Below are 25,777 nucleotides of genomic sequence, written 5' to 3'. Positions count from 1 at the left end.
ATATTCAAATAAACACAAACCAAACCAAACAATAGTAAAAATGACTTTTAAACTGTCTGTCGTTCAAACTTTCCTGGTCCACCCTTTACGGTGACAATTATGATTTGAAACAGCTGGTGCCAAAGTTAACCAAAAGGAAAATCTGCTTAAACCGCTGTAAACACCGGTTCAGGAACTTAAATTGGCTCGTGTTCCTGCAAGGTTTATTAACTGGTTAAATTTATTCTCATATTTTTTTTTTACAAAGCAGCTAAAACTTTTTGATGTATAAATCAATTTTCTTCCTGTGCTTTTTTTTTCGAAAAATAAAAAATTGAACCACCTGGACCATGTTAAATTTAATTGTTACTAGAGATTTCTTTTTGTTTATTGTATTATACAGGGTGAGTTTTCTACGATGTTCTCTATGGGTATTTCGGAAACTACTGGATATAGGCAGTCGGTTAAATGGGGAAAGAATTGCAGTTTTGTGGAGTCATTCAGATTTTTGAAAAAGTTACTTAGGCTTACTAGATATTTGGAATAAAACAAATTTCCGCTATTTTAAAAATTGTCCCAAATAAATCCATTATAATCTATTTTAGACAAAAAGTTGTAGATAATCACATCTTTAATGAGATTGTGTCCTTCCTTTTTTTCTAAAGCCTGTCATTTTTGACATATGACACAAACATAATATGTTTTTTTAAATGGAAACCATAGTTGGCCATGACTTCATAAAAAGCTCTATTTTTTAAGCTTTTCAGCGATATAAGCTATTATATGTTTTTTTTTTCGAAAAATCATTGAGTTATAGCTAATTCTTATCATTTTTATGACCCCACAAAACTGCAATCTTTCCCCCATTTAACCGACTCTCTAGCTCCAGTAGTTTCCGAGATACCCATTAAGCCCGTTAATTAAATATAGTTAATTAAATATAGCTAATTAAATATAGTTAATTAAATATAGTTATTTAAATATAGTTAATTAAACATAGTTAATTAAATATAGTTAATTAAATATAGTAAATTAAATATAGTTAATTAAATATAGTTAATTAAATCATAATATTGCTATAATATTATTATACAGGGTGTCCTTATTTTCCGTGGATACCCTTATATGTGTACTAATATGTAATTTTGGAATCAAAATAAGTTCATTGGACACAATTTTACCTGTATAAAAAAGTGCTTCGTTTGTCCGTTAGAAGGCATCAAACTTAAAAAAAATAAAGACATTTTAGGATATTTTAAGGGCTTTTATTCCGATTTGAATGATATTTGGTGTACCTATTTGCTAAGTGCTTTAACATTTGACTTTCACAGTAATCTAGGAAAAGTATAGAAAGGGTAAAAACTACCTCACCCCTATATACATAAATTTTAGTAGAAATACTCCACCGTTTTTTAAATGGCCCTTTTCATTTTTTATCTCTTGAAAAAAACGTTTCCGTACTTTTTCTTTATTAGGAACTTTTGTATAGAGATCAATTGTGTTCAATGCACTTATGTTCCATAAATACGTAGCAGTTCTCTGTCTACGGCATACTGGGACACCCTGTATATACGCTGTTATATTCTGCACACTGTTGGGGCTGTGAAACATCACCCTTGTGACTAAATATATCTAAACAGAGATTGCATGAAACCCGTAGTTTAGTAAGCTCTAGCGAAATGTATTGTACAACTGAAGACGCAAATGATCAACTAGGGGAAAATGTTAGAGACTTTTATTTTTCTCTGACTCTGTAAGAGTATGTTTGTAGAAACCGGTCCTGCACGTGGGATGCAAAGTTTAAGATAATTCTTACGTTCGTAGTTATTTTGAAATTATACACAGAGTGTCACTCTTTGAGTTTGCATTTACATTTTTTTTCTTTTAGATAATGATTAATTTTTAAAGTATAGAGTTTGAGATTAAATTTACATATTAATCTAAATGTTAGAGATTTACTCTAAGTACTAAAGTACTAACTAAACATGAAAGTACTAATGAATAAAATAATTACCTTATTTAGCTCCAATATAAAAAACGAAATGCCGTTTTAGAAAGAATTTATAAATATGTATATGTATATCTATACTAATATATAAAATCCTTAAGTGACTGACATACTGATTAATCACGATCCTGCTCAAACCACTCAACGCAAGAAGCTCAATTTTGGCATACAGGTTGATTCTAGGGTGTAAAGGTTCGACAAGAAAAGATTTTTCGAAATTCCAGTTCCAAGAGGGTAAACCACCCCTCAAATATTACAATATTTTTTATTTCAAAAACGGTCAAGTTTCCGAAAAAATGCTTAAACCCGTATATTTTATTTTGTTTTTTTTACATATTTTAAGATTTTTTAAAAATGTATACAAGGTGTTTCGAAAAATCTGGTCTTTGATTAATCACGATCCTGCTTAAAGCGCTTGACGTAAAAAGCTGATTTTTGGAAAACAGTTTGACTTTAGGGTGTAGAGGTTCGATAAGAAGGGATTTTTCGAAACTCGAATTCTAAGGGGGTGAAACTATCTCTCAAATACTAAAATATTTTTTATTTAAAAACCGGTGAGTTTTTCGGAGAAACTCTTAACAGGTATATTTTATTTTGTTGTTTTACATATTTTAAGATTTTTATAAATTTATACAGGGTGTTTCATAAAATATGACCATTGAGTAATCACGATTCTGCTTAAACTGCTTGACGTTTAAAGCTGATTTTTGACAAACGGATTGACTGGGATGTAGAGGTTCGATAAGGAGGGGTTTCTCGAATCTCAAATTCCAAGAGGGTGAAAACGCCCCTCAAATATTACAATATTTGTTATTTAAAAACCGGTTAGACTTTCGGGAAAACGCTTGGACAAGCATAATTTATTTTGGTTTTTTACATATTTTGAATTTTTTTAAAAAATCATACAGGGTGTTCCAAAAAGTTGGGTAATTTCTTAACCACGATTCTGCTTAAACTGCTTGACATAAAAAGCTTTTTTTTGGCAAACGGATTTTTCGAAAGTCAAATTCCAACGAGATGAAACTACCCCTCAAATATTACCAAGTTATATAATAATATCGCCATATTGTTTTTTCTTATGCTGACATAAATGTGAGAAAATTTTATCCAGTTTGTATGTTAATCGAAATTCTTGCTTTGCTTTATCATCACCATTACAAATGATTAATTCGACGCGAACGAAGTCGCTGGTACACGCTAGTATATTTATAAATCCCTATGTATGATGAGTTATAGACTGTATGATGAGTTATAACTCAAAAAAGGGGGACACCTTAGATATTTAAGGTCGCTGTTATTAAGCCCCCTCTCACTCAGTCTATATTCTTTGTGAAAGATGCCCCCTTGGAAACAAAAATATACGGGTCCCAGATTTTTTAATATCTACCTACAAATCCGTAAATCTTACTGGACTGTTTTCGATAGGCCATCCTGTATATTTCTGCCCCGATTGTTTGTTATTAATTAAGAATGCAGGGGAAAAAATTGGAAAAAAATTGAGTAATTTAAGGCGAGCAAGAGGTGCTTGTAAAATTTTACAAGCATAACAGGAATTCCTCGTTCAAACGTAGTAAATTTTCCGATAAAAGTTACTGGCTCTTAAAAAAACATAAAGCGGTTAATTTATTTAAAGGAGTTACCCTCTGACTGTTTTACGCTTACGGAACAAATAAATATAAAAATCGTGCAATTTTATTTACTTTTAAAGCCAGTTTTATGGTTACCTTCTCTATAGGCGAAACATTGCGTTTTTTTTCTTTGACCTATAACTAGAATAGAGCCACTACACGGGACTTGGTGAGAAATAAAAGAATTCGCAAACGGAAAAAGATCATTAAGTGATCGCTTAATTATAAATAATACTTTTTTAATTTAGCGTTTTTTCGCACAACAGCATCATGCATAAAATGCCAAAGCTAAATTGCCATTGTAGTATTTATAATTTAACTGTAATTGGCATTTATGATACATAATGACAAATATTATTATGAAATAATATTAAATGAAAAGCAAAAAATCCGGCGACAACAGTTTTTAGAATAGCCAATTAGCTATCTTTTAGTAAAAAAAGCAACTTTCTAGAGCAAGTCGTTACTTCAGTAGAGACGACACAGATAAACATTAGCATTTTATACATATATGTAGATTACTAAGCCTTAATTTCTAAAAAAATAACAGTTCTTAATGTCCATAAGTCCAAGTACTTAAGCATTATTAGCAAAATTAGTAATATTTTTCCTTAACTTGAAAATGTCTTTTAGTACAAAGAAGTAAAATACAAAAAACACATATATTTACAGATATACACTGTGATAAAATAAAAAAGACTATGGAACGCAACGTAATAATAAAATATAAATTTATTAATACATTATGGGCGACGGTGCTGTTCGCCTGGAGAGCATTATAGGGTGAGCAAGGTTTGTGCTCAAATGAGCGCCACTGAATCTACCTAATAGCCTTAGGCTAATAGTTAAATAACATTAAAGATTCAGAAAACTGTTATTAGGAAAAGATATTTGCCAAGATGGAACCTCATTCATGTAATAAAACAAATAAGTTTCTACTCTACTATATCTAAATATATTAATTAAAATTAATGTTTGGTTAAAAAATACGTTTGTTTTATAACAACCAAAAAAGTAATGAAATAGGTTTAAATTTTGAAAATGAGGTTAAAAAGTTATTTAAATTTGTAATTAAAGTCTATAATTAAATTGAAAAGTATATAATTAAGTGAAGTATAATATAAAAATAATAATAAAATTAAATCAGACTTTACTATTTATACCTTTTTATACTGTACCCCAAAATAAAAGTATACAAGCCTGGGTAATTTCGCCAACAGCAGCAGCTGAGCACGGCAGTGTTGAACAGGATGAACTCCAGGAACTACAGTTATCAGCAAGGCCACAAATCTTCGTTGAGTTGAAAAACAGGGTGGATGTCTCGACACCATGTGCAAGTGAATGTAAAAAAAACATCAAAGCAAGAAAGGAAAACCAAGAAAAGTAAAAACCGGAAAGAAAAAAAACCCTGTGGACAATATTTAAATTAATATTTGTGGATTTTAGGTTATGATACCTTACCCCAAAGCGTAACTAATAACTCATCCAGCTACCATCGACAATTAACAAAATTAGTGGATCCATTCAAAATTGTTGTCCAAATCTAATGAAAATTATTAAGAATCAGAATTGAAAAGGTAAAAACGTAAATAAGTTAACTTACCCAATATCTGGCCACATGGCACCTCAAAAAAAAACAAATCTTTACTATTTTGGTTCAGGCAAATTCTTGAAAAAATTTATAATATTTTCCAACCACATCCAAAAATTACGCTGGCAATACCCACAGGAACCATACCGGCAAGGATTCCACAAGGAAAAAGACAATCTACTCCCGATTCCCGATCGCCACGCCAATATGGCGATCGGAGGGAAAAGAACAGTCATCGACCAAAATAAACCTCCAACTACTCCAACTCCAAAGATTTTGAAAATCCAGAAATGACATTAGAAAACGGAAGTTAGCGGCGTTGCCGTAAGACCAAATAAACAGGTATTTTGGGGAAAATATTAGACAGATAAATTAAAAAGAAACTGTCAACACTGCGTAGCTCACCCGCTGCTGTTAAATAAATACAAAATAATTATAAAGACATATGTAAATATTATAATTAATTAAGAGAAATTTATAAACTATTAACTAAAAGAGAAAGGGATATTATCAAAAAAAGGTAGCAAGTTTAAAAAGCATGCGACAGCTATCGATAAAGTTCTTTACAGCTAATAATGAGTTATTTGTATTCTTTAACTTTAAAGTTACAATATAAAAAATATACATTGTTTCATAAACTATTTATTTTTCTATATTATAGTTTTACCTTTAATTAAGAGTTTAAATAACTCAGTTTAAATAGTGCTCACTGTCAGAACTTCAGGATAAATATGGTAAAGCGGGATTGTTATTTTTGTACCAACTCTGATGTAATTTATTTTTGATCATATGGTTACTTTAAGTCGAAATAAATTTCGATAAAATGATTCGAGACATTAATTATCGAATATAGTAAAATTGGTAAGAGACGCCCATGTTTTCTAGTACGAGTACTTACGTAACAGACAAAAATCTATCTCGATATTAATTCTTTTTTATCAAAACACAAAAGTTGTTGTAGCTTGGTGTTTGCAAAATACTTGTCTAAAAATACAGAATCGTTGCCAGAATAATCCAAAATGTAAATAATTTTGATTCATAAGATATTTATTAACATTTTCCCCTCCCGATATTAAATTTCTTTGTATACTATTCTCAGGTGAAGTTTCTACAAGAAAAAATGATTGGTGAAAACTTTTCTGGACTAAATAGCTCTGCTTCTGGTAAATGTGTGGAATCATCATTTCCTAAGAGATCAGAGACATCACAGACTATCAGAGACAACTTTGGTAGCAGGATTTTGGCAAGCATAGGAATGGATTAATTGTAAGGTTAGTTTTCTTTTTTTTCTTCACTACATATTTGCTTACTTTATAATGCACATGTTTTGAAACTGAATATATTTTCAGAAAATATATATTTTTTTTTGGAACTTATTGGGACAGAGGTTTAGATATGTGATTCTTTTATATTTCCTAGTTTTCCTTGCATATTTCTATATAGACATATATTCTTCCAACAGAAATAATTTCAAAGCTAAAGGAAAATAAGTGTTTATTCGGAGCTTTTCATGTGAGTAAATTTATCATATTTTTTTTATAAAATGCTCACAGAAAGAGATGCATACTCTTTAGAGTTTTTTTTTGTCAGCTTACTACTAACTTTTTGTGGCTAACGGAGGCAACTACTATGGTAAATATTTTTGTGGCATATTGTTTTATTGTAAAAAAAGTTTGATAGAAGTTATCTAATACTTAATATACAATAAAATACATTTTAAATTACTAGTAACAGGTTCTATACCGGGTGCGTCTCAAAAGTGGCTCACCCTTATAACTTTGTTATTTTTTCAGATAAAAGAAAACGAGATTTTGTATGTGTGTATATGACATAAATTAGAATTGATTGACGTATTCAGTTGTTTTCGGTCACTTCCGGTTTCGTAGGAAATGACTACAACTTTTGATTTTTAAATGGCACCCTCGGAATTTTTTTACTTTATTTGATAGGAAATGACACTCTAAATATAATGTCATATCATATGTCAACTTTTGACATTTTCGAATATGGTTTATTTGGAATTGCAACATGCGATTCATAGCGACAATTTGTCTCGAAATACCCAGTTTGTGGTACCAAATTATTCGTAAAAAAATGCTTTTTCCAAATATTCTAATGAGCCATCCTCGTTCCATTTGAAAAAAATTGAGATATGGTTAAAAATATGGTTTGGGCATCTTTTAACCGGCCAGGACAAGACACTAAAAACATTAGACGATCAAATCTATTTTTCCAAAGCTTCTTGATTAAAAATTAGTGTTTTTAACACAGCCACTCTAGATTGAATTTTAAAATACAATTTTATTTTAAGCCAAAATGTCAAAAGTTGACATATGATATGTCATTCTATTCAGAGTATCAATTTCTATGGAATAAAGTAAAAAAATACCGAGGGTGCTATTAGTTAAAACCATTGAATACGTCAATCAATCCTAATTTATATCATATACTAACATACCAAATCTCGTTTTTTTATCTGAAAAGTTAAAAAAGGTTTAGGGGTGAGCCACTTCTGAGACGCACCCGGTATATATGTTTTTAAATTTAAAAGACAAAATGTAACCTTTTTGTGTGCTTATCACTTATCATATTGTTCAACGTTACGGCTTGGGATGATAGTAATTGATGATTGATTGATGACAATTGACAAATGGCAATTGATTAATTTTAGCGAGGTCAATCAATAGACGTCATTTACTGAAAAGTGACATAAAACTTGACGAAAGTTTAAAAAAGGATAGGACGTTTCCAGACAAATGTATTTCCAAAAAAATATTTTTTTCCTTTAAAATCATTTATACTCGATATGAAAGTAAAATTACTACCTTCGTAAGGCCATTAAGCGTCATTAAAAAATAGAGAAGAGTACGAAGAAGAAATCATCATCGATTATTATTTCCCAGCCGTCTTTGACGCCGTTTTTTTCTCGGTCGTTTGGTATTTCAGTTATAGATTATCGCTCTGTAATAATTATTATTTATTACAACTTCTTATAACTATATAACAATCGGTTTTATAATTTTATTGGCGCTTTCCGCGAAAGTATAATAAAATTCCTGGATCCGGAACTTTTCCTAAATCCTCTAAAAGGATTTTCCCGCAAATCCTTAGTTACAGTTAGTGATTAAAATATGTACTTACGTCATCATGATGATACCAGAAAATGTATGCTGGTGGTTCGGGCATGAATTTTATGGAACATGTTAGGTTGATGGTGCTTCCTTTGTCTACGTGCAGGTCAGGACCACCGAGAATCTGAGCAGCTGGGACTGTAAAGCGAAAATAAACATTTACTCTCGGTGTTTAAAAGCGTACTAATTAGTTTACAAAAACTGAAAAAAACAAAACAGTTTCCAGACAAAACAGAAGAAAAAAGATATTTAGCGGTGAAAAGCGTCCCAGTTTAGAAATCGAGACATCGGCGCAACTTTAATAAGAACTAATTTTGTGTTTGTTTTATTATTGAAATCGTTAAAGTTTTAGCTCATTAAAAGGGGACGGCATTCAAATATCTTAAATACGACAAATTAGGGTATTAGTTAATTAGCTCGGTTTGTTAATGGAGTAAAGCAAAACGCTGTTAGTGTATTAATTTTAGTAATAGAAATGTAACCTTCAACCTGGTTGACCCTCTTTTAACGTGGGCCTTGGGGGTGGTTGCGGGGGGCACGAACAGTTACATTTGTAACTCTCGTCTTGAGCCGGTTCGTCTTGGGGCACATTCTCTGTTTTAAACAAATAAATATAATATAGAATAATAAAAAATAACAATAAAAATAATTAAAAAGGAAACTTTTTGAATCATCCATTTGGGATTACCGAATAGTCTTCTTATTAGTGAATGCGAATGCCATAATTATATTTCCTACCTATATTGCAAATATAAGGTCTATATTCATTCTCTATATACACACTTAGATTTATATGCAAAAAAACGCAGCAATTTTTTTTACTTTCATCCCTTTTCTATTTATATGATTTTTTTCAACCTGTATATAAATATATTTGCTTTAATTCGTAAACTCAGTTTTTTCAACAGGGTTAATCGAAAGGTTGTTTTTTACTCTAGCCTTAAAACATCCTGTGCAATAATTTCGTTGATACATTTTCCTGAAACATTATTTTTCGATCAGAACCATGTGTTTTGAGCTTTTTGTTTTTTGGGCACATGCCTTGGTTAATTTTTAAGAGCAAAATATGAAAATGCCACCAATTTTCAGATTTTTCAATTACCATTACTTGTCTTTTTGATGCTATTTTCTAATACGACGAGGTGGTTTTGTTAAGTATTGTCTCACTGTTGACGAACTGTAAATACACTTTCATATAAAACGCTTTTGATCGTAGAGCGGTGAATAGTATAGCCACATATTCATAATTTCGCCCATCTTCAACAAGGGCAACGGCTTTTGCACAGTCTTCGACACTAACAAATATACAGGGTTGTTCACCACATACGATACGGAGTATTGTAGCTAAACGATTAGATTTTTACAAATTGTAAGTTTTGGGTTCGTTGAAGGACTATTAGAACTACAATTTAAAAATATTTTTATAAGATACAGAGTGTCCCAAATAAGTAAAAAATATTATAGTTTTATTTTTTTAATGGAACACCCTGTATATTATTCAATTTTTGGATTCTACGGTCGAAATAAAGGTAAATTTGATTAAGGTTTATCACACTTAAACCTTACCGTTTTTGAAATATTTTCAATGTTATGAAATTGCCTAACCTAACAGATTTTTTTTATTTTTTAATGAAATAAGCGAACTATATTGACAATATTAGTATCTGTGTTCTTTGAAAATTTGTTACATCTTTAAAAATAATCTAAAATGTCAATATTCCATGGGTATAGTGATAAATGAAGTCTAAATAAATTATAAGAAAATGCATTTTCTACGAAAACTTGAAGAGATGGTTAAAAAATGGTAAATACAATTTGATAGACAATTACATTGTGCATCTGAGTCACATAAAATATATAGGGTGTTCCGTTTAAATTAAACAAGTTATTGCCGTTTAAAGCTAGTAATTATTTAATTTTTGGACACTCTGTATAAGGTAGTAAAATTTTTAGTATTGCATCACAATATCTGATCAATAAATAATCTTCAGCAAATATTTAGTATTAAAAACTTTGATACCCTTGGAGAAATGAAGCCTTAAAATGTTTACTGCAATTTCATAAAATTGAAAATATTTCAAAAACGGTAAGGTTTAAGTATGATAAACCTTAATCAAATTTACCTTTATTTTAAACGTAGAATCTAAAAATAGAATAATATACAGGGCGTTCCATTTAAAAAAATACAACTATAATATTTTTTTACTTATTTGGGACACTCTGTATCTTCATTCATTCGGAATATTGCTATGTAACTTTTATGGAGATAAAATATATTGATAAATATTTTTTCAGCTCAATGAATAGAACTTAAGTTGTGTATTATTAAGTTTATATAAAAAATAAACACGAAAATTATGTTGCCAGTTTTTGTTGGATTATAATTAGAACTAAAGTGTTTCTGATTATATGTTCATGTCTAATACTGAACTATGACAAAAGTACAGAAGGGTAAACTCTTCAAAGTTTATAGTGACTTGACACTTGCTCTAGGCGACGGCACTTTCAAGAAATTTCTTAGTACGCCAATAGCAGATTATGCTAGAATAAACTCTGTTAAAATACTTAACAAGGAATACAAGGAATAGGAAGTCAGCAAATTAATATACAGTATTATTGAATAAAAAGGCCAAGATCAAATTAAAGACAAATTATATTATAAATAAATTTAATTTTTCCACACAAATATCATTCAAATAACTGTAATTTTTAAATGAAGCGCTTTCTTAAAGCTTGATGAGAAGTTTTTCTTATAAATAAAACGAGAAAAATTCTAAATCTGGAAAATCAGTGCTGAAGATAGATTAATAACTTTTCGATTTCTGAAGTTTTCAGGATTTAGAATTTTTAACGTTAATTTCTTTTCAGACACTGGAAACCATTATAATTAAACGTGGAAATTAATTTGCGAAGTTTGATGGCACGAGTTTGGGCTTTTGAAGTTGTTTAAAATATCCACGACCATAGGTCTTGATGCAGAATATATCTGAGATATTACAGCTATAAAAAATACTCTTTCTTTCTCTTTCTGTGTTTGTTGATTTCCCAAAAACTAAAAGGTTTGTACAGGTTTTATTAAATTATTTTGGTTTGTGTTTTTCAACGCACGTTTTTGATACGATATTAAAATGGAATGACAACGTGGTAGTAATTCTGCTATCGTTTTTCTATAGTTAAAATTTATTTGTTTTAAGTTGGGACAGAGTTGAGGTACAGGACATTCTAAGAGAATAAATTACTCCAACTTTAACATGGCGCTAGAGTGTGCGAGAGTTCAAAAGTTCTATAGTTTAGAACCATACACAGAATTTAAATCGTTGGTATCAGAACAATCTAGTAGAAAAATCCTCCGTATAAATTTATCAATTACAAACAAGGCCAAACTATCTGTATCACATTTTGCTGGAGAAATAGACTTTGTATTCATCTTATTCTTTGTGTCTCAAATTCATGTATACTTTAAATATACATGTGTTACCTAATTTTAAGTTGAAATCTTTTGGAATAATTACGGCAATATCCTTTTACTGCACAAAACTTGATTGAAAATCTATCTCTTTCCTGTATCAAAACTACGCCCTAAGTTTATCTCAGATAAAAGATGATAGAGTTCAAAAAGAAATAGGGAACCCTTTAAATGAAATCGGCTTTAAAAATATTAAACAAGTTATTCTTTTTGAACCCGGACAATATAAAGAGAAGGGTATATTTCTTCATTAGCATATCTTTTGAAGCTTGACTTTAATGATAGAAATTTTCTTTTACTAAACTTTAAACTTTTAAAGGACATTTTTATTTTGCCATATTTTCTGGAATTCGTTTTTATTACTTAATTTGAATAAAGTATAAATACGGCTTGCCTTTTTTACGTCATTGAAACGAAAATTAAATCAACAAAAAACTTACATTTGATTAAAGCAGATAATGCTGTTAACTCCGAAAAAACAGTAAAATAAAGTTTTTATTTTTTTGAACAATCAAGAGTGTCCTCATTTTTCTCTCTGTGTTAGTTAAATTCCATGAAAAATAAAAAAGCGTTAAGACCAGAAGAATTACCAACAGAACTATTAAAAAATGGATCATATAAATTAATAATATATCTAAAAGAACTAATGACACGGTATATAAACGGTGAGCCAATATCGACTACGGACTACAAACAGGACTACGAGGACTTTTAAGCTTAACTTTTTTCAAAGACACAGATATTTAAATTTCTAACGGTTTGTTTTAGTGGTAAATTTCTAAGAGTAAAACACATATCTGTGTTAAAGTTTGTTGGTTTATGGAATAAAGAAATATCCAATTTCACGCTACGTCAATGTTTCAACTTTATTTTCAGTCATCCTCAGTACTAATATGATCATAGAGATGTTGGTCATGTTAGTCCTGAAAAATACTTAAAAAGAAGAAATTTTGTTGTAGCGTGAAATAACCTACCCTTGAACTTCAAACAGTTTAATCGAATAAAGAATTTCCAACATTATTATTTCTTGAAAGATGTAGCTCTGTAACGTATTTTATCGTAGAATATCATTTTAGGTGAGCTATTTAACGAAGTTCTAATTAAATGATACGTAAAGTTTGTGAATTAAGAAATAAACCAATATTTCAGTTAGCTTTAGCAGAAATCTAAGTATTAACAAGTTTCCAGCGCTGAGCAACTCGCCTTATCTTCTACGAAAAGTTCTCTTGCCATTTTGGTTTATAGCATGTACTTTTGATATAAAACTAAGTACGCCAAAGCTAGAATTCATCCGTTTTGATGAAATATAATTTCTAACGTATCGTCATGTTTAGTCTACTTTTATTTCATTTTATCAAAATGTCAACTTTTGTAGGAAATTTTATGTAGATTCAGAATATATACCTTGACTTTGTGAGAATTCATTTTGTGAGCGCTTGTTTTTCATCTTTTTTTTTTGATGATGGTTTGGTTAATTACTTGTACGACTACAATGGCCTATATTTTCTTATTCTACACATTTTAATTAGTAAGTAACAGCAGCATTAAAAAAAATCGATGACATGACGAATCGTTAATTTTTTATTAGTATATACCGCCTTTTTTAGTATATGTATAAAAAAAAGTGGAAAAAATGCCAATTTTTGGCTATTTCTTACTCATTTTCAATGATCTTAGAAAGATAGTAAACATATAGTTCTAAAATTATGAAAATATCAATAATTGTAGGAAATTTTATGTAAAATCAGAATATAAAAACCTTTAAAGGCTTCTTGGACTCTCGTTTTTGAGTTATTTTTGATGGTGATTAAAACTTCCTCTACAACCAGTACCATACTTGTAAGACTACAATGGCCTATTTTTTCTTATTTTATACCTTTTAATTAGGAAATACCAGCAGTTTCACCAAAATCGGTCACATGACGAAAATCGACAATTTTTTTGTGCTTGAAAAAATTCGAACAAATGCTCAATTTTGGCTATTTTTTATACATTTTCAAAGGCCTTAGTCCTTAAATTATGAAATTGTCAGAAATTGTATGAAATTTTATGATACTTTTTTTATTTTATATTTAATTTAACCCTGAAAGGGCTTAGATACGCTGGTTCTGCGAGAAAATTACTTTTTGGACCCTTGTTTCATGATAATCATTTCAGTATAGTAATTAAATATATACGGGGAGTTATTTATTTAAGAAATTAATCAATCTAATTTTTGGTACTAAATTCGAATAGAACATATTATTTTACACCAATGAATTTGATCTGTCTATACCATAATTTATAGTTTTGAAAAATATATCTTTAAGCTGCTTACCTACGACGTTGAGGTTGACAAAATAGCTTCTGACAGGCTGTGTGCTTATTTGGCATTCATAAATCCCTGCATCCCGTTTTTGAGCCCATTTTATTTGTAGAGTCCACTCGTCCGTTTCTGGATGATGGTTGGCTTGGAATCTTTGGTCGCTGGTGTATGTATAACTTCCCACAGTTAGAATATGGATATCTCGGTGTCTGATCCATGAAACCTAAATAGGACAAATATCTTAAATTTAATTTAAGGTACATATGTTGATATTTGATGGTATTGTATTGTTATCTGTTTTAGTTTAAAAATAGATGCAGTTTTTCTTAAATTAGTTAAAAACGGCTTGTCCAAAATTATTCAAACTTGACATGTGTATTCAGCAGACGCAAATCTTTAATTTAGCTATTTACGAGTTCGCTGTAAAATCAACAGGGGATCCAATATTTGGACAGTTCAAAATTTGTATAGGAGTTCCTATATTTCCAACGCCGATGCACCACCTGGTATGTACTTATAGAATAAACTAGTATATTTGAAATCCTTTGATATTCATATTTATACATGTCTTACTGAGCTATACAGGGTGGTCCGAACTGTATTCCGGAAACTTCGACAGCATATTCTGCAGTTAAAAATAAGTAAAAAAGTTCTTATAAATGTATGTCGTAAAATGTTTAGTTTCGGAGATAGAGGGTGTCGAAGTTTCATTTTTATTTCGATTTCTTCCAAATAATTTCTGAAGTAACGTCAATATTTGGATGAACATTGGTATCTGGAAGTTTTTTTGACATGAGAAATTAGATTTTGATGTCAATATGACTTCTATTTGTGGGGGGCGCCACCTACATGTGTTTTAACTGTCTGTTTTGAAGAGTAACAACTTTTCTCGTTCGTACCTTTATAAAATTACTGAGTGAAAAAATACACATTTCCGTGACTTTTTACGTAAAAAAATGTCCCTTGGTAAAAATCGCTACAAGCACCCGTTCTCAAAATATTTAGAATGGAAATAGTCAATGCATGTCATTATTAACAGAAAATAAATACGTTGAGTAGATAGTTATATGACTGAAATCACGCAAATTTGGGAAATTTGTATTTTTTTAAATTCATCATAAATTTTCTGCGAAAATATGATGATAAAACAGTCTCTATTGAACTTTTGTCACAAAAACATTTCAAATTTATGATTTCAGTTTGATCTATTTAGTCAACATGTTTAATTTATGTCAGTGATGACAGGTATTGATAATTTCGATTCCAAATATCTCGAAAACCACTACTCGTAGCGATTTTTACCAAGAGACCTTTTTTACGTAAAAAATAGTGGTAATGTATATTTGTATACTCAGTAGTTTTATATAGGTACGGACGAAACGTTATTACTCATCAAATCAGTTAATAAATATGTAGGGGGCGCCCTCTGCATGATTGACATCAAAATCAAATTTCTCATGTCACAAAACCCCAGACACCAATTTTCATTCCAATACCGAATTTAGTTCAGGAATTATTAGGAAAAAATCGAAATAAAAATGAAACTTCTACACCCTGTATCTCCGAAACTAAGCATATTAAAACTTTTTTTACTTATTTTTATCTGCAGAATATGCTGCCGAAGTTTCCCGAATACAAGTCGGGCCAACCTGTAGACTGTGACAAATGTCAATAAAATATTTTCTGGAAGAACTGTATCAACCACAGATAATTTAATATGTAAGGAAATTAAATTAGGACCAAATAACTGCCTCCTCAGGCTTATCGTCCACTTTGGAATATGCAAATTTAATTTTATCCCTTAGATAGCTGTTGAGATGGATGTTAAGTATTGATTAACTGACGGTTACCCTAGTCAGATGTCTAAAATAACGTTTACTTTCCGGCATTGTCCTTTGAAATTGTGTTTACTGTTTACAAAAGTCTTGCTTGTAGAATGCTCAATCTTTAGTTGAATAAATTACAAAAGACTAAGGCTGTATTCCGTTGCCAGGCGAACCAGACCGGTAAACTACAGTAAAGAGCGGTTCCTGCAAAACATCGGTTTGATACGGAACGGTTTTGTAAAATACTGGAAACGTCAAAAATGTTGACGTTTTCTAATAAGCGCTGGTTAGTTTGGTGACAGTTATAACCCAATATTTCAGGAACCGTGTTCCGTAATAAGAAAACTTTCAGGAAACCGATAGAAACAGAACATAAAACCATAACCAATCAAAAGACCCAATATGTATGACACATACTGGTCTATAGACAGCCTAATCTAGTGTAGTATAAGATTTCCTCCACCTGTTTATGATCAACTATCATTAAACAGTAATATAATATAAACCAAAATATCAACAACAAAATACCGTATGATCGAAAAAAATCGGCGTCAATGACTGGGGAATAACATTCGATGATAATTTGGGCGAGGTCAATCTCTATAATCCAGTTGTATTGACATAAAACTTCCCAAAAATTAACACTAATTATAGGACAATAATTGAAAAAGAATAGAACGTTTCCAGACACGCAAATCTATTTCGAGAAATTTATATTTCCTCTAATTTTAAAGTACACCATTTAAAAATTATTTTTACTCAAAAAAAAAATAAATTACAAAACTGACAGTAAGCGTCATTAAAAAATAAAGAAGAGTACGGACCAAGTAAATGACGTCTAGCGCTTGACCTCGCCAAAATTATCATCGATTGTCATTCCCGATGTCATGTTTTTTTTTCGTATTGTAGCATAGTACATAATTCAAATCAAAATCGGGTATCATAGTTTAATTACACCATATTTCAAGAGATATCTTTAGAGTTTGAGAAAAATCGTTGTCACGATAGACTTTAAACTGTGCCATTGAATTTATCTATCGATAAACCGCGGTAAAAACGGCTTCAATTTGAATCTTGCCTCGATAAATCAAAAAATAACTTGGAAATATAAACGATTTATTTCCAGGGCACATCGCAATGAAAAAAGACATCCTTGTTTTTATATTTACAGCAAAAATCTTTCAGTCTCCGTAAACATTATGGCTTTTATATCCTGATGCAGTTTGAATAAGTAAAAAGATCTTTGTACATCATTTCCCTTGTCTCAATACCGAATATGAATTTAGAATTTTAAAAAAAGAAACTTCCACAATATCCCGGAGCCGTAAAAAAATACAAAGAAATTTTTAAGGGAAATATTTTTGTTAAAAAAGTTATGGAAAATCGTTTTTTTAATTTAGATTTTGAGATTATATATTTAAAATTAAGCTCACGTTCTCAGTGGTTCAGAGAATTAATTTTTTCATATCTGTTTTAATAGAACAATTTTTTGAATTTAATATTTTTCCTTGAATTGTTATTTTTTTTATGATAAATATTTTAATAAAATGTGTTTACATTAATTGGTTTAGTACCTTATTAACTTAATTACGAAAGACACACCCTATGTACTAAAGAAAGTTTTAATAAACTTCTATAACAAACTCTCCCCATATGTAACATAAACTTATTATAATAATATACAGAGTGGTCCGAACTGTATTCCGGAAACTTCGATAGCATATTCTGCAGATAAAAAGAAGTATTACAGTTGAGGGTTGGAACCTTTGGTGTTACACAGCAAAATAAAAACACTAAATCACCACAATACACCAAAACACTTTTACTTTTACACTGGACGCGCGTTTCGCTAACCATGTTAGCATCATCAGCAGATGATTATAAACTATTATTAACTAGTTTATAATCATCTGCTGATGATGCTAACATGGTTAGCGAAACGCGCGTCCAGTGTAAAAGTAAAAGTGTTTTGGTGTATTGTGGTGATTTAGTGTTTTTATTTTGCTAAAAAGAAGTAAAAAGTTCGTATAATTGTATGTCCTAAAATGCTTAGTTTCGGAGATACAGGGTGTAGAAGTTTCATTTTTATTTCGATTTTTTCCTAATAATTCCTGAACTAAATTCGGTATTGGAATGAAAATTGGTGTCTGGGGTTTTGTGACATGAGAAATTTGATTTTGATGTCAATAGGACTCCTACATGAAGAGGGCGCCACCTACATATTTTTTAACTGATTTGATGAGTAATAACTTTAATATATTGACATTCATAAATAATCTAGTTACTATGATCTGATCTTACACAAAAACAATTTAGAGAAATGTTTGACTAATATCACAGATAACATAGTATATTAATTGTATATTATCCACAGGTAACGTATTACCCTATGCTAATATATCTTAAAATAAAAAACAGCTTTAAAGCTGTCTTTAAAATGACAAAAACCGATAATTTTGAAAGGCAATGCTAACTCATTCTCGGGATTTTATGGTGTATCATTATGTAATTGTGATAAAAATATCAGAATTTCCCAGCGAAATTGAATTGTCTATATAAAACTAGTTTTCAAAATATAATTTTGTTCAAGTTAATACAAACAAAAAAATAATGAAAAATATATGAAGTTCTTTACTGAAATGGGAGTTTTATATATGCAGGAAATGCCGTTTTATGTATTAATAAACATATCTTTATTGTGGAATAAAATTGGCAACAGCAATATAAATAACAAGGAATTTTTGTACTTTCGAAATCAAAAATTTTTATGAATCATTATATTTTTCACATAAAGATGTATATCCATATATGTATGTCATTTGACATTTAATGACATATTAAATTTAGACATAAAACACACTACACGTGCAGAGAGTGTATTATAAATAACCATTATTCCAACTAAATAATTGAAGTGTGTATTAAATTTGACATTTTTGAATAAGTAGATGTACAGCAGGGGCGTAAATAGGTGTATGCTATGGGGGTGGTACTATGATTAAGTCGCAAAAAAAATCACCGTCGGAATTTTTTTGTCGAACTAAAACGACGGCGATTTTTTTGTCTTCAAAAAGATATAAAAACATAACACAAAAATTAAAATATAGATATGTAAATAACATACACAAAAATGAAACAACGACGTTTATTAGTTAATTTTCTATAAACTATAAATAAAAAAATCTAAACTATCAAAAAAAAACTATAACTAAAACTACAAAACAAAATCAAGTTTTCTAGTACGCTGTTTGGAAAACCTATCAATAACAGCATCAACATTTATTTCAATATCTTTATGGATATTGATTAGAGTTAACCCCACTAATCTGTCCTGGCCAATAAGAACACTTTGTGTGCTTTTAATTAGGTCGAACATATTATAAACGATAAATCAACATAATTAAAAGCATACAAAGTGTTCTTATATGTCGGATATTAATTAAAAAAAAATCTTTCATAGTCAATGACTATTTCAATTCTCGTATCTCGTCAAGCGTCAGGGGGGGGTACTTTCCCCCAGAACCCCCCCCCCCTTATCTACGCCCTTGATGTACAGAGGTAGCAAAAGAATTTCAGAATCCAAGATTGATATACAGTGAGTTATAGGCAAATGTTCTGGTTCTTGTTTTTTTCTTAGATATTGTTGCTTTCTGCCTTTACTGATAAATGTGATAGTCCCGTTAGAGTTCCCGTGTTGAGACGTAAAAGTCCCGGAAGGAGATTAAAATGGGCCGAAGATCATGTTAACTGGGAAGAACAAGACTGGGCTCATGTGCTCTTCACTGATGATCATCATCCGATTCATTCAGATTGGGTTTGAAACCAGATTCCAGAAGAATAAGGGTATGGAGACGGTCAGGAAACGTTGCTCGTCTGGAAACCATCCATTAGGTGGATCGCTTCCAGGGCGAAACAATTATGCTTTGTTCTGTTGCTTATCGTGACACAATTCTTCGAACCATTGTTCCTCCCCAGGCAGCGCAAATCGGAGAAGTATTTATTTTAATGCAGGATAATGCCCTCCTGAATGTAACGAGAATCGTGGGATTATTTTTGAATCACCACAATATTACAATGTTGTAGAATTGGACACTAAAGGAAAGTGATAAGCAAAGAATGAACGCCTTGGTGGGTATATCGACGGCTGCTGCGAATACCATGGACGGCTCGTCCAACAAACATCTCCATTATCGAAGAAATAAAAATTGAGACACGTCTGGTTACCAAATTATATCAGTCAATCTTCCAATATTTTGGCCATATTGCCAGGATGCACCTCAATTGGGAGACTGATGGTGGAGGTGAAGGTAGAAGGAAGACGATCACGTGGAAGGTCACCTAAGAGGTGGGTAGACCAAGTCAAAACCCTAGTGGGCCACAACCTCCCCGAAGCTTCACATATGGCACAGTGTCGAACAACTTGGTCCGAGGAAGTGAGGGGAATCAACACATGATGTCACCATACTCTCACTTAGGGTAAAGGACTGAAGAGAGAGAATTGCAAACCAAAGCGGAGTTGGAAAATTGTATAATAGAGGAGTGGCAACAAATTGACCAAAACGAGATAGACAATTTAATTAGAAGTATGCCTCGCCGATGTAGAGCTGTAATAAACAATAGGGGTGCTCATACATTGGATTAGATTTTGATTTTATTGTTTGTTATCTAATATTAATTTATATATTTTCTTTCCTTTTTCGACCCCCTGTATAAAAAAGCTGATTACAATTAAATGTCTTTATTTTTGGTATAAAAATACAATCTGTTGACATTTTCGTTTAATTTTATAATTTTAATCTCCAATATTACAGTGCTTAGGGAACACACAATACTAACTTTTTCCCCTGAACCATTTCGATGCGTGACTAATTATTTAACATTATAAAATATCCCTCTGCAGATATTTTAACAGAATCATCGCCAAACAGGGCAACTACTCATTCATCCTTATCCAATCTTATTTGATCTATAGGGTCAGAGCTTTATTAGATGTATACATGATCAAAGGTCTCTGACAGATCTAAATGTATAAGGGTTCGAAGATACGTATCAGTTTTGATATCTATAGAGTAAATTTTGCCTTTAGGTGAGATCTACAGAGTTAGTACACACGTTTAGGGTGATTAGGGGTATACAGGGTTATCTTAAATACGTTGGTTAAATGAATAAATATAAAAATAATTAGGTCATTGCTTAATTAAAGGGTTTTTCTATAACATTTTTAAATTTAATGTAGCAAAAAGCAAGACGGATATCAAAATGATTACATTTTTTATATTTTTCCAGCTCAAATTACTAGACCTACGATGCCTGAATATAATGCCACTGTATATAAAATAATTCAACAACCAATATAATTTGTAAAATTAATCATTATATATTTTTAATTCTCGTTAATAAACAATAAAAATTTTGGTTAGATTTATTCTCAAATGCCAGAAGCAACTTGGATTATAAAATATTTTATCTTTGAAGATGCATTTTACCAAAAATATCAGCACTGACACACGTGTTATTAGTTCGCCATCACTGCTATAGATACTGTACAAATGTTTTTTTTACCTTCATATAGTATACATTCTATTTTTTTTTATTTTGAGGGGATATGAGAATTTATTATATTAGAAATTCTTCGATGATGAACACAATTAATCTTGATATTTAATTTGAACAAAAATAGAAATACGGCGTTCGTGAGCTCTAGATTCGGATCGCCGCGCCGTAATCCAGAATCGGCATTAAAATTATGAAGACTTCATTTTCGTTGGCTGTGTTTCGTATTATTATGTAAAGCATGTTTGCCGGCTCTAAAAACCCACGACATTGGTGAAGTTGCAAGTCGAAAAACGGCTTCGGAATACTTAATAAGTTATTGGAGAGATTTTCCTTCTCAATTTCATCAAATTTGATTTTTCTAACGTTGTTTTCGATTATCCGATTACAGGGCAATATATAGTTTCATCCGAACTTTCTGTTGTTTCTTCTGCAGTTATATAAACACCATAAATTAGTTACAAGCTAGATAAAGTTAAAAATCAATATTTATTTTTACAAAAAGATACTTTTTGTAAAATTTTGAAGGAAGATTATTTTATATTTTCTACCCCTTTGCAGATATAATTGTATGGAACTTTTACCATTCTAAAATGAATGATAAACAAACATACAGGATGATACATGCAAATGTTTCATTAATAGTATTTTAGGATCTAAATTTGAATGTTTCAAGATAAGGTTATTTCTAATAAAACATTTTCCATTTTCTGTGACTTTGGCTATGTATTGTATACAATAAAGTAATGTAAAAGGATGTGTCATTTTAATTTAAAATGTAAATATTTCTGTTTAAGAATATACTTGTTATAGTTTATCGACTCCTGATATTAAAGTTGTTGTAATTCTGTTCTTAGGTGAAGTTCGGACAAGAAAAATATTGGTGAAAATGTGCCTGTGGATTAATTAGCTCTACTTCTGATATGTGTGTGGATTTGTGGATTTATCATTTTCTCTCAGGGACATCACAGGCCATCGGAGGAATTAATTAATTTTAAGGTGAGTTTTTTAAGGTTACTACTTTTTTATATTGCATCTGTTTTGGAGGCCGAATGTATTTTCAAAAAATATATACACTTTGTTTGCAGTTAAATTTACAGAAATTACTTAATATGTTTTTTCATATTTATTAGCTTTATAGTTTTCATTTATAGTGACAGATATTACATATATTCTTCCATATAGCTCCATGTAAACAAATTATCATATTCTTCGAAACAGAAATTTTAAAGTTAAGAATAATAAGCATTTAACCTCTGAAGCTTTTTTACAGTTGTACATTTTATTTATTTGTCGTATTTCTCAGTTGCAGGTTTATTTATTTTTTATTTTGCAGGTACATTATTTTCTAAAACCACACATATTTTACATACGTAAAAATCATATATTTTGCGTTTTTCCTGTATATCCTATTTTAGGTTTAGACCGGTATATTTATTCATATTTTAGGGACCTATACTGTTCGTCATTTATATTGACAATAGTATTCCCTATTTACGAACGTTGAAGTTTTGCTTTTTTATTTTCAGGTTTATTTATTACTATACTTTTTACATATACTTACGGTTACAGTTTAGAAAACGGCTATTATATTAAGTATAAGATTTTTTCTTACATATCTCTAATCAATATAAATAGAAAAATACATATAAAGGTGTTTAATAACAAAAAATAAGTTGAAATTAACTTTTTATGAAGCACATTTCAATGTGTCAATGTAAAAACTTCTCACTAATTGAAAACTGTTTATTTATCCATTGCAATATTGACATACACGTAAGCACCATGATTTCCTTTTTACCCTTTGACACATATCAAGAGATAACATCTGTTCCTGTCAGCTTAATATCGGTTATCATTGCTTCATATATCTTAAATACTGGATCACAATTTTTTGTTAACATTGATAACTCTAGTATTGGTAAGTCTGATCTAAAACAAGGCGATCTAATCAAAAAACGTCAAACGAATTCAAAATTATTAAGAAGAAAAAAGAAATCCGATTTTTTTAATTTGACCTATCCAATAATGTACGTTTTTTAAATAATTTTATTTAAACAATATTCTCTAATCAACGCAAAAACTGTTTAGTAAATATTATACATACCGTATACCGTACGATTGAAAAAATAACGGTGTCCAGTTGGCTTGGAAATGACTATCGAGGACATTCCCCATTTAATTTTACATATAAAATGACAGCGATCTTTATTTCATAGCCATCGCTGACGCCGTTTTTTTTTGATCGTATGGTATTTTATGTTCCTAAATAAGTACATACTCTATTTTACTTTTTTCCTATATTTTTTATTTTAGGTTTAGTCTATTTATTATACAAGGTGAATCTTAAATAAGTACAAATATTTTTAGGGGTAGTATATTTCGACCCCAGAAACGATTATTTTTTTTTCCGCGAAAATTTTTTTTTGAAAATTCAGAATTTTTTGGATTTTTTTTTAGTTTTTAGTTATAAAATATAATTTGTTTATAATATGGCAACATAGGTAGTAGATTAAATTTACAAGAAAAAAAATCCAGAAAAGATCCGATGGTTCTCAAAATTTATGCAAAAAATCATTTTTTTTTGGTTTATTTTGTACTTACTTGAAAAACAGTAAAGAGAAAATATGTTTCTTTTATGGAGCTCTACCAGCCCTGAAAATATTTGCACTTATTTAAGACTTACCCTGTATATATTATATACTAATGTTGATAAATCTGTGATATTAGGTATGTGGATACTTTTAATAATACTACTTTATTAGGTTGTAGATGTAAACGCCGACCCAAGGTTTCTCTTGCCAGCAGGGTATATTGACAGAAAAATATTTCTTATTGAGTTATTATTTTCAGTTTTTCGGCCGTTATAGTGGTACTAGCTACTGTAATATTTCGCTTATTTTATTCTATATAGTTTACGTAGGTTCAATGCCTACATTTTAATCCTTTAAAATCCTATAAATTAAAATCCTGGGTTAACATTATGAAATTGTGAAATAGCCTAAGTTAAAAAATATTTGCATATATTAAACCAAAAAAATAGTGTAGAAATTAAGCATAAATTCTAATAAATTATAAATAACAAAATTAAAAAAAATAAATAAAAAATTAGTAAAATTTTAGTTAAAAAATTATTTTTAAATAAAATTAAATTTAAATAAATACATAAAATATTAAAAGCAAATATCACCACTACTATTTTATTGAAGAGATAATGTTTCATAAAAATTCATCTAAAAAGCAATTCGTTACAGTAATTGCAAGAGGAAGTTTTTCCTATTTCCAGTCTGGAATTTTAACTGTGTAAATGTAATCTGAAAGCAAGGGTGACATAGAAATGCTTAGCTCTAACTATTTCAAAATTATCGCGCTGCTCTCTCAAATAATAGCTTGGTAAACATTTGAATAACGTCTAGTGAAACAGATAAATATATAGGGTGATTCTCCAGCTTGGAATAAATTCAATAAACAAAAGAATTTTTTAGTAATATACTGTGATAAAAAAAACATTTAGATTTACTAAATTTATTTCAAGATAGTACATCGCTCTGTATTATATTGAATTGGTTATATTATTACATATATTGTGTGTGATGATGTTTAGGTTATGTTTAAGCCATACATGTTCCTTCCATACATGTTTTATTTAATTTACTATTTTATTTTTTACAAATTTACAAAAAAACTACAAGCGACACAAATTAAACTTTTAGTTATGTAATCGAGGGCGCGATTTTTAAATACATTGTTGCCAACCATGGACATATTCGGCGCCGGGCTGATTAACTTGAATTTAAATTTCCCGTTGGGGATTCAGGTGATAGCTCTGCTGTAAAAAATGTCAAGTTGCCACATTTACTTATTTATTTATTTCCTGACAGTGTCATTTGTTTTGACACTAGTTTTGTTTTACGAGCTTTTGTACTAAATAATTTGTGTTGATACTTTCAGCTAAAAAAAATTACTGCTATTAATTTTAATCTTGCAGTCGAACATTGGTCTTTCTTGAACCTCTTTTAGTGTGAATTGTACAAGATAGAATAATAGCCCATGAAAAAACTCATCGTAACCATATTAGAATATTTTGGACGGGAATGCGGTAGCGTTAGAATGGCTCTTTATGTCCCTTAAGTGCTGTTAAGGAGGTGAGTTTTGTTGATGTAAATAATAAATGTTTATATATTTATAATTAATTTATTTTTGTTTCCTAAAATATTTTGATTAAAAGAAAATATGTAACATTGGGCAACGCTGTGCCGGTCAAGCTTAATCACGTGACTAAAAGTTTAA

General features: G+C 30.1%; 1 protein-coding gene and 1 long non-coding RNA gene across 5 annotated transcripts in view; one reads left to right on the top strand and one right to left on the bottom strand.

Moving 5' to 3' along the window:
- LOC115882155 (lachesin-like) overlaps positions 1-25,777 on the bottom strand; it is a 450,816-nt gene that overhangs the window by 46,698 nt on the left and 378,341 nt on the right. Inside the window, exons 3-5 of one of the 2 annotated variants that reach the window (XM_030900029.1) lie at positions 14,121-14,331; positions 8,827-8,931; positions 8,348-8,475 (exon numbers count right to left, since the gene is read on the bottom strand). In XM_030900029.1, coding sequence (XP_030755889.1) covers positions 8,348-8,475; positions 8,827-8,931; positions 14,121-14,331 — 444 coding nt within the window. The remainder of the gene's footprint in view (positions 1-8,347; positions 8,476-8,826; positions 8,932-14,120; positions 14,332-25,777) is intronic. The other variant, XM_030900030.1, reaches the window with a different exon arrangement.
- LOC115882156 overlaps positions 1-25,777 on the top strand; it is a 136,163-nt gene that overhangs the window by 63,166 nt on the left and 47,220 nt on the right. For 2 of the 3 annotated variants that reach the window (XR_004050154.1, XR_004050155.1), the window contains 2 exons: positions 6,306-6,477; positions 22,345-22,486. This is a non-coding gene — a long non-coding RNA (uncharacterized LOC115882156). Of the gene's footprint in view, positions 1-6,102; positions 6,228-6,305; positions 6,478-22,344; positions 22,487-25,777 lie in introns of those variants that run through there. The other variant, XR_004050156.1, reaches the window with a different exon arrangement.

The sequence above is a fragment of the Sitophilus oryzae genome, unplaced genomic scaffold, assembly GCF_002938485.1.
Source record: "Sitophilus oryzae breed Bouriz unplaced genomic scaffold, Soryzae_2.0 scaffold_177_pilon_pilon, whole genome shotgun sequence".
NCBI lineage: Eukaryota > Metazoa > Arthropoda > Insecta > Coleoptera > Curculionidae > Sitophilus > Sitophilus oryzae.
Note: the sequence above shows the minus strand (reverse complement) of the source record. Positions and strands in the feature narration are given on the sequence as shown.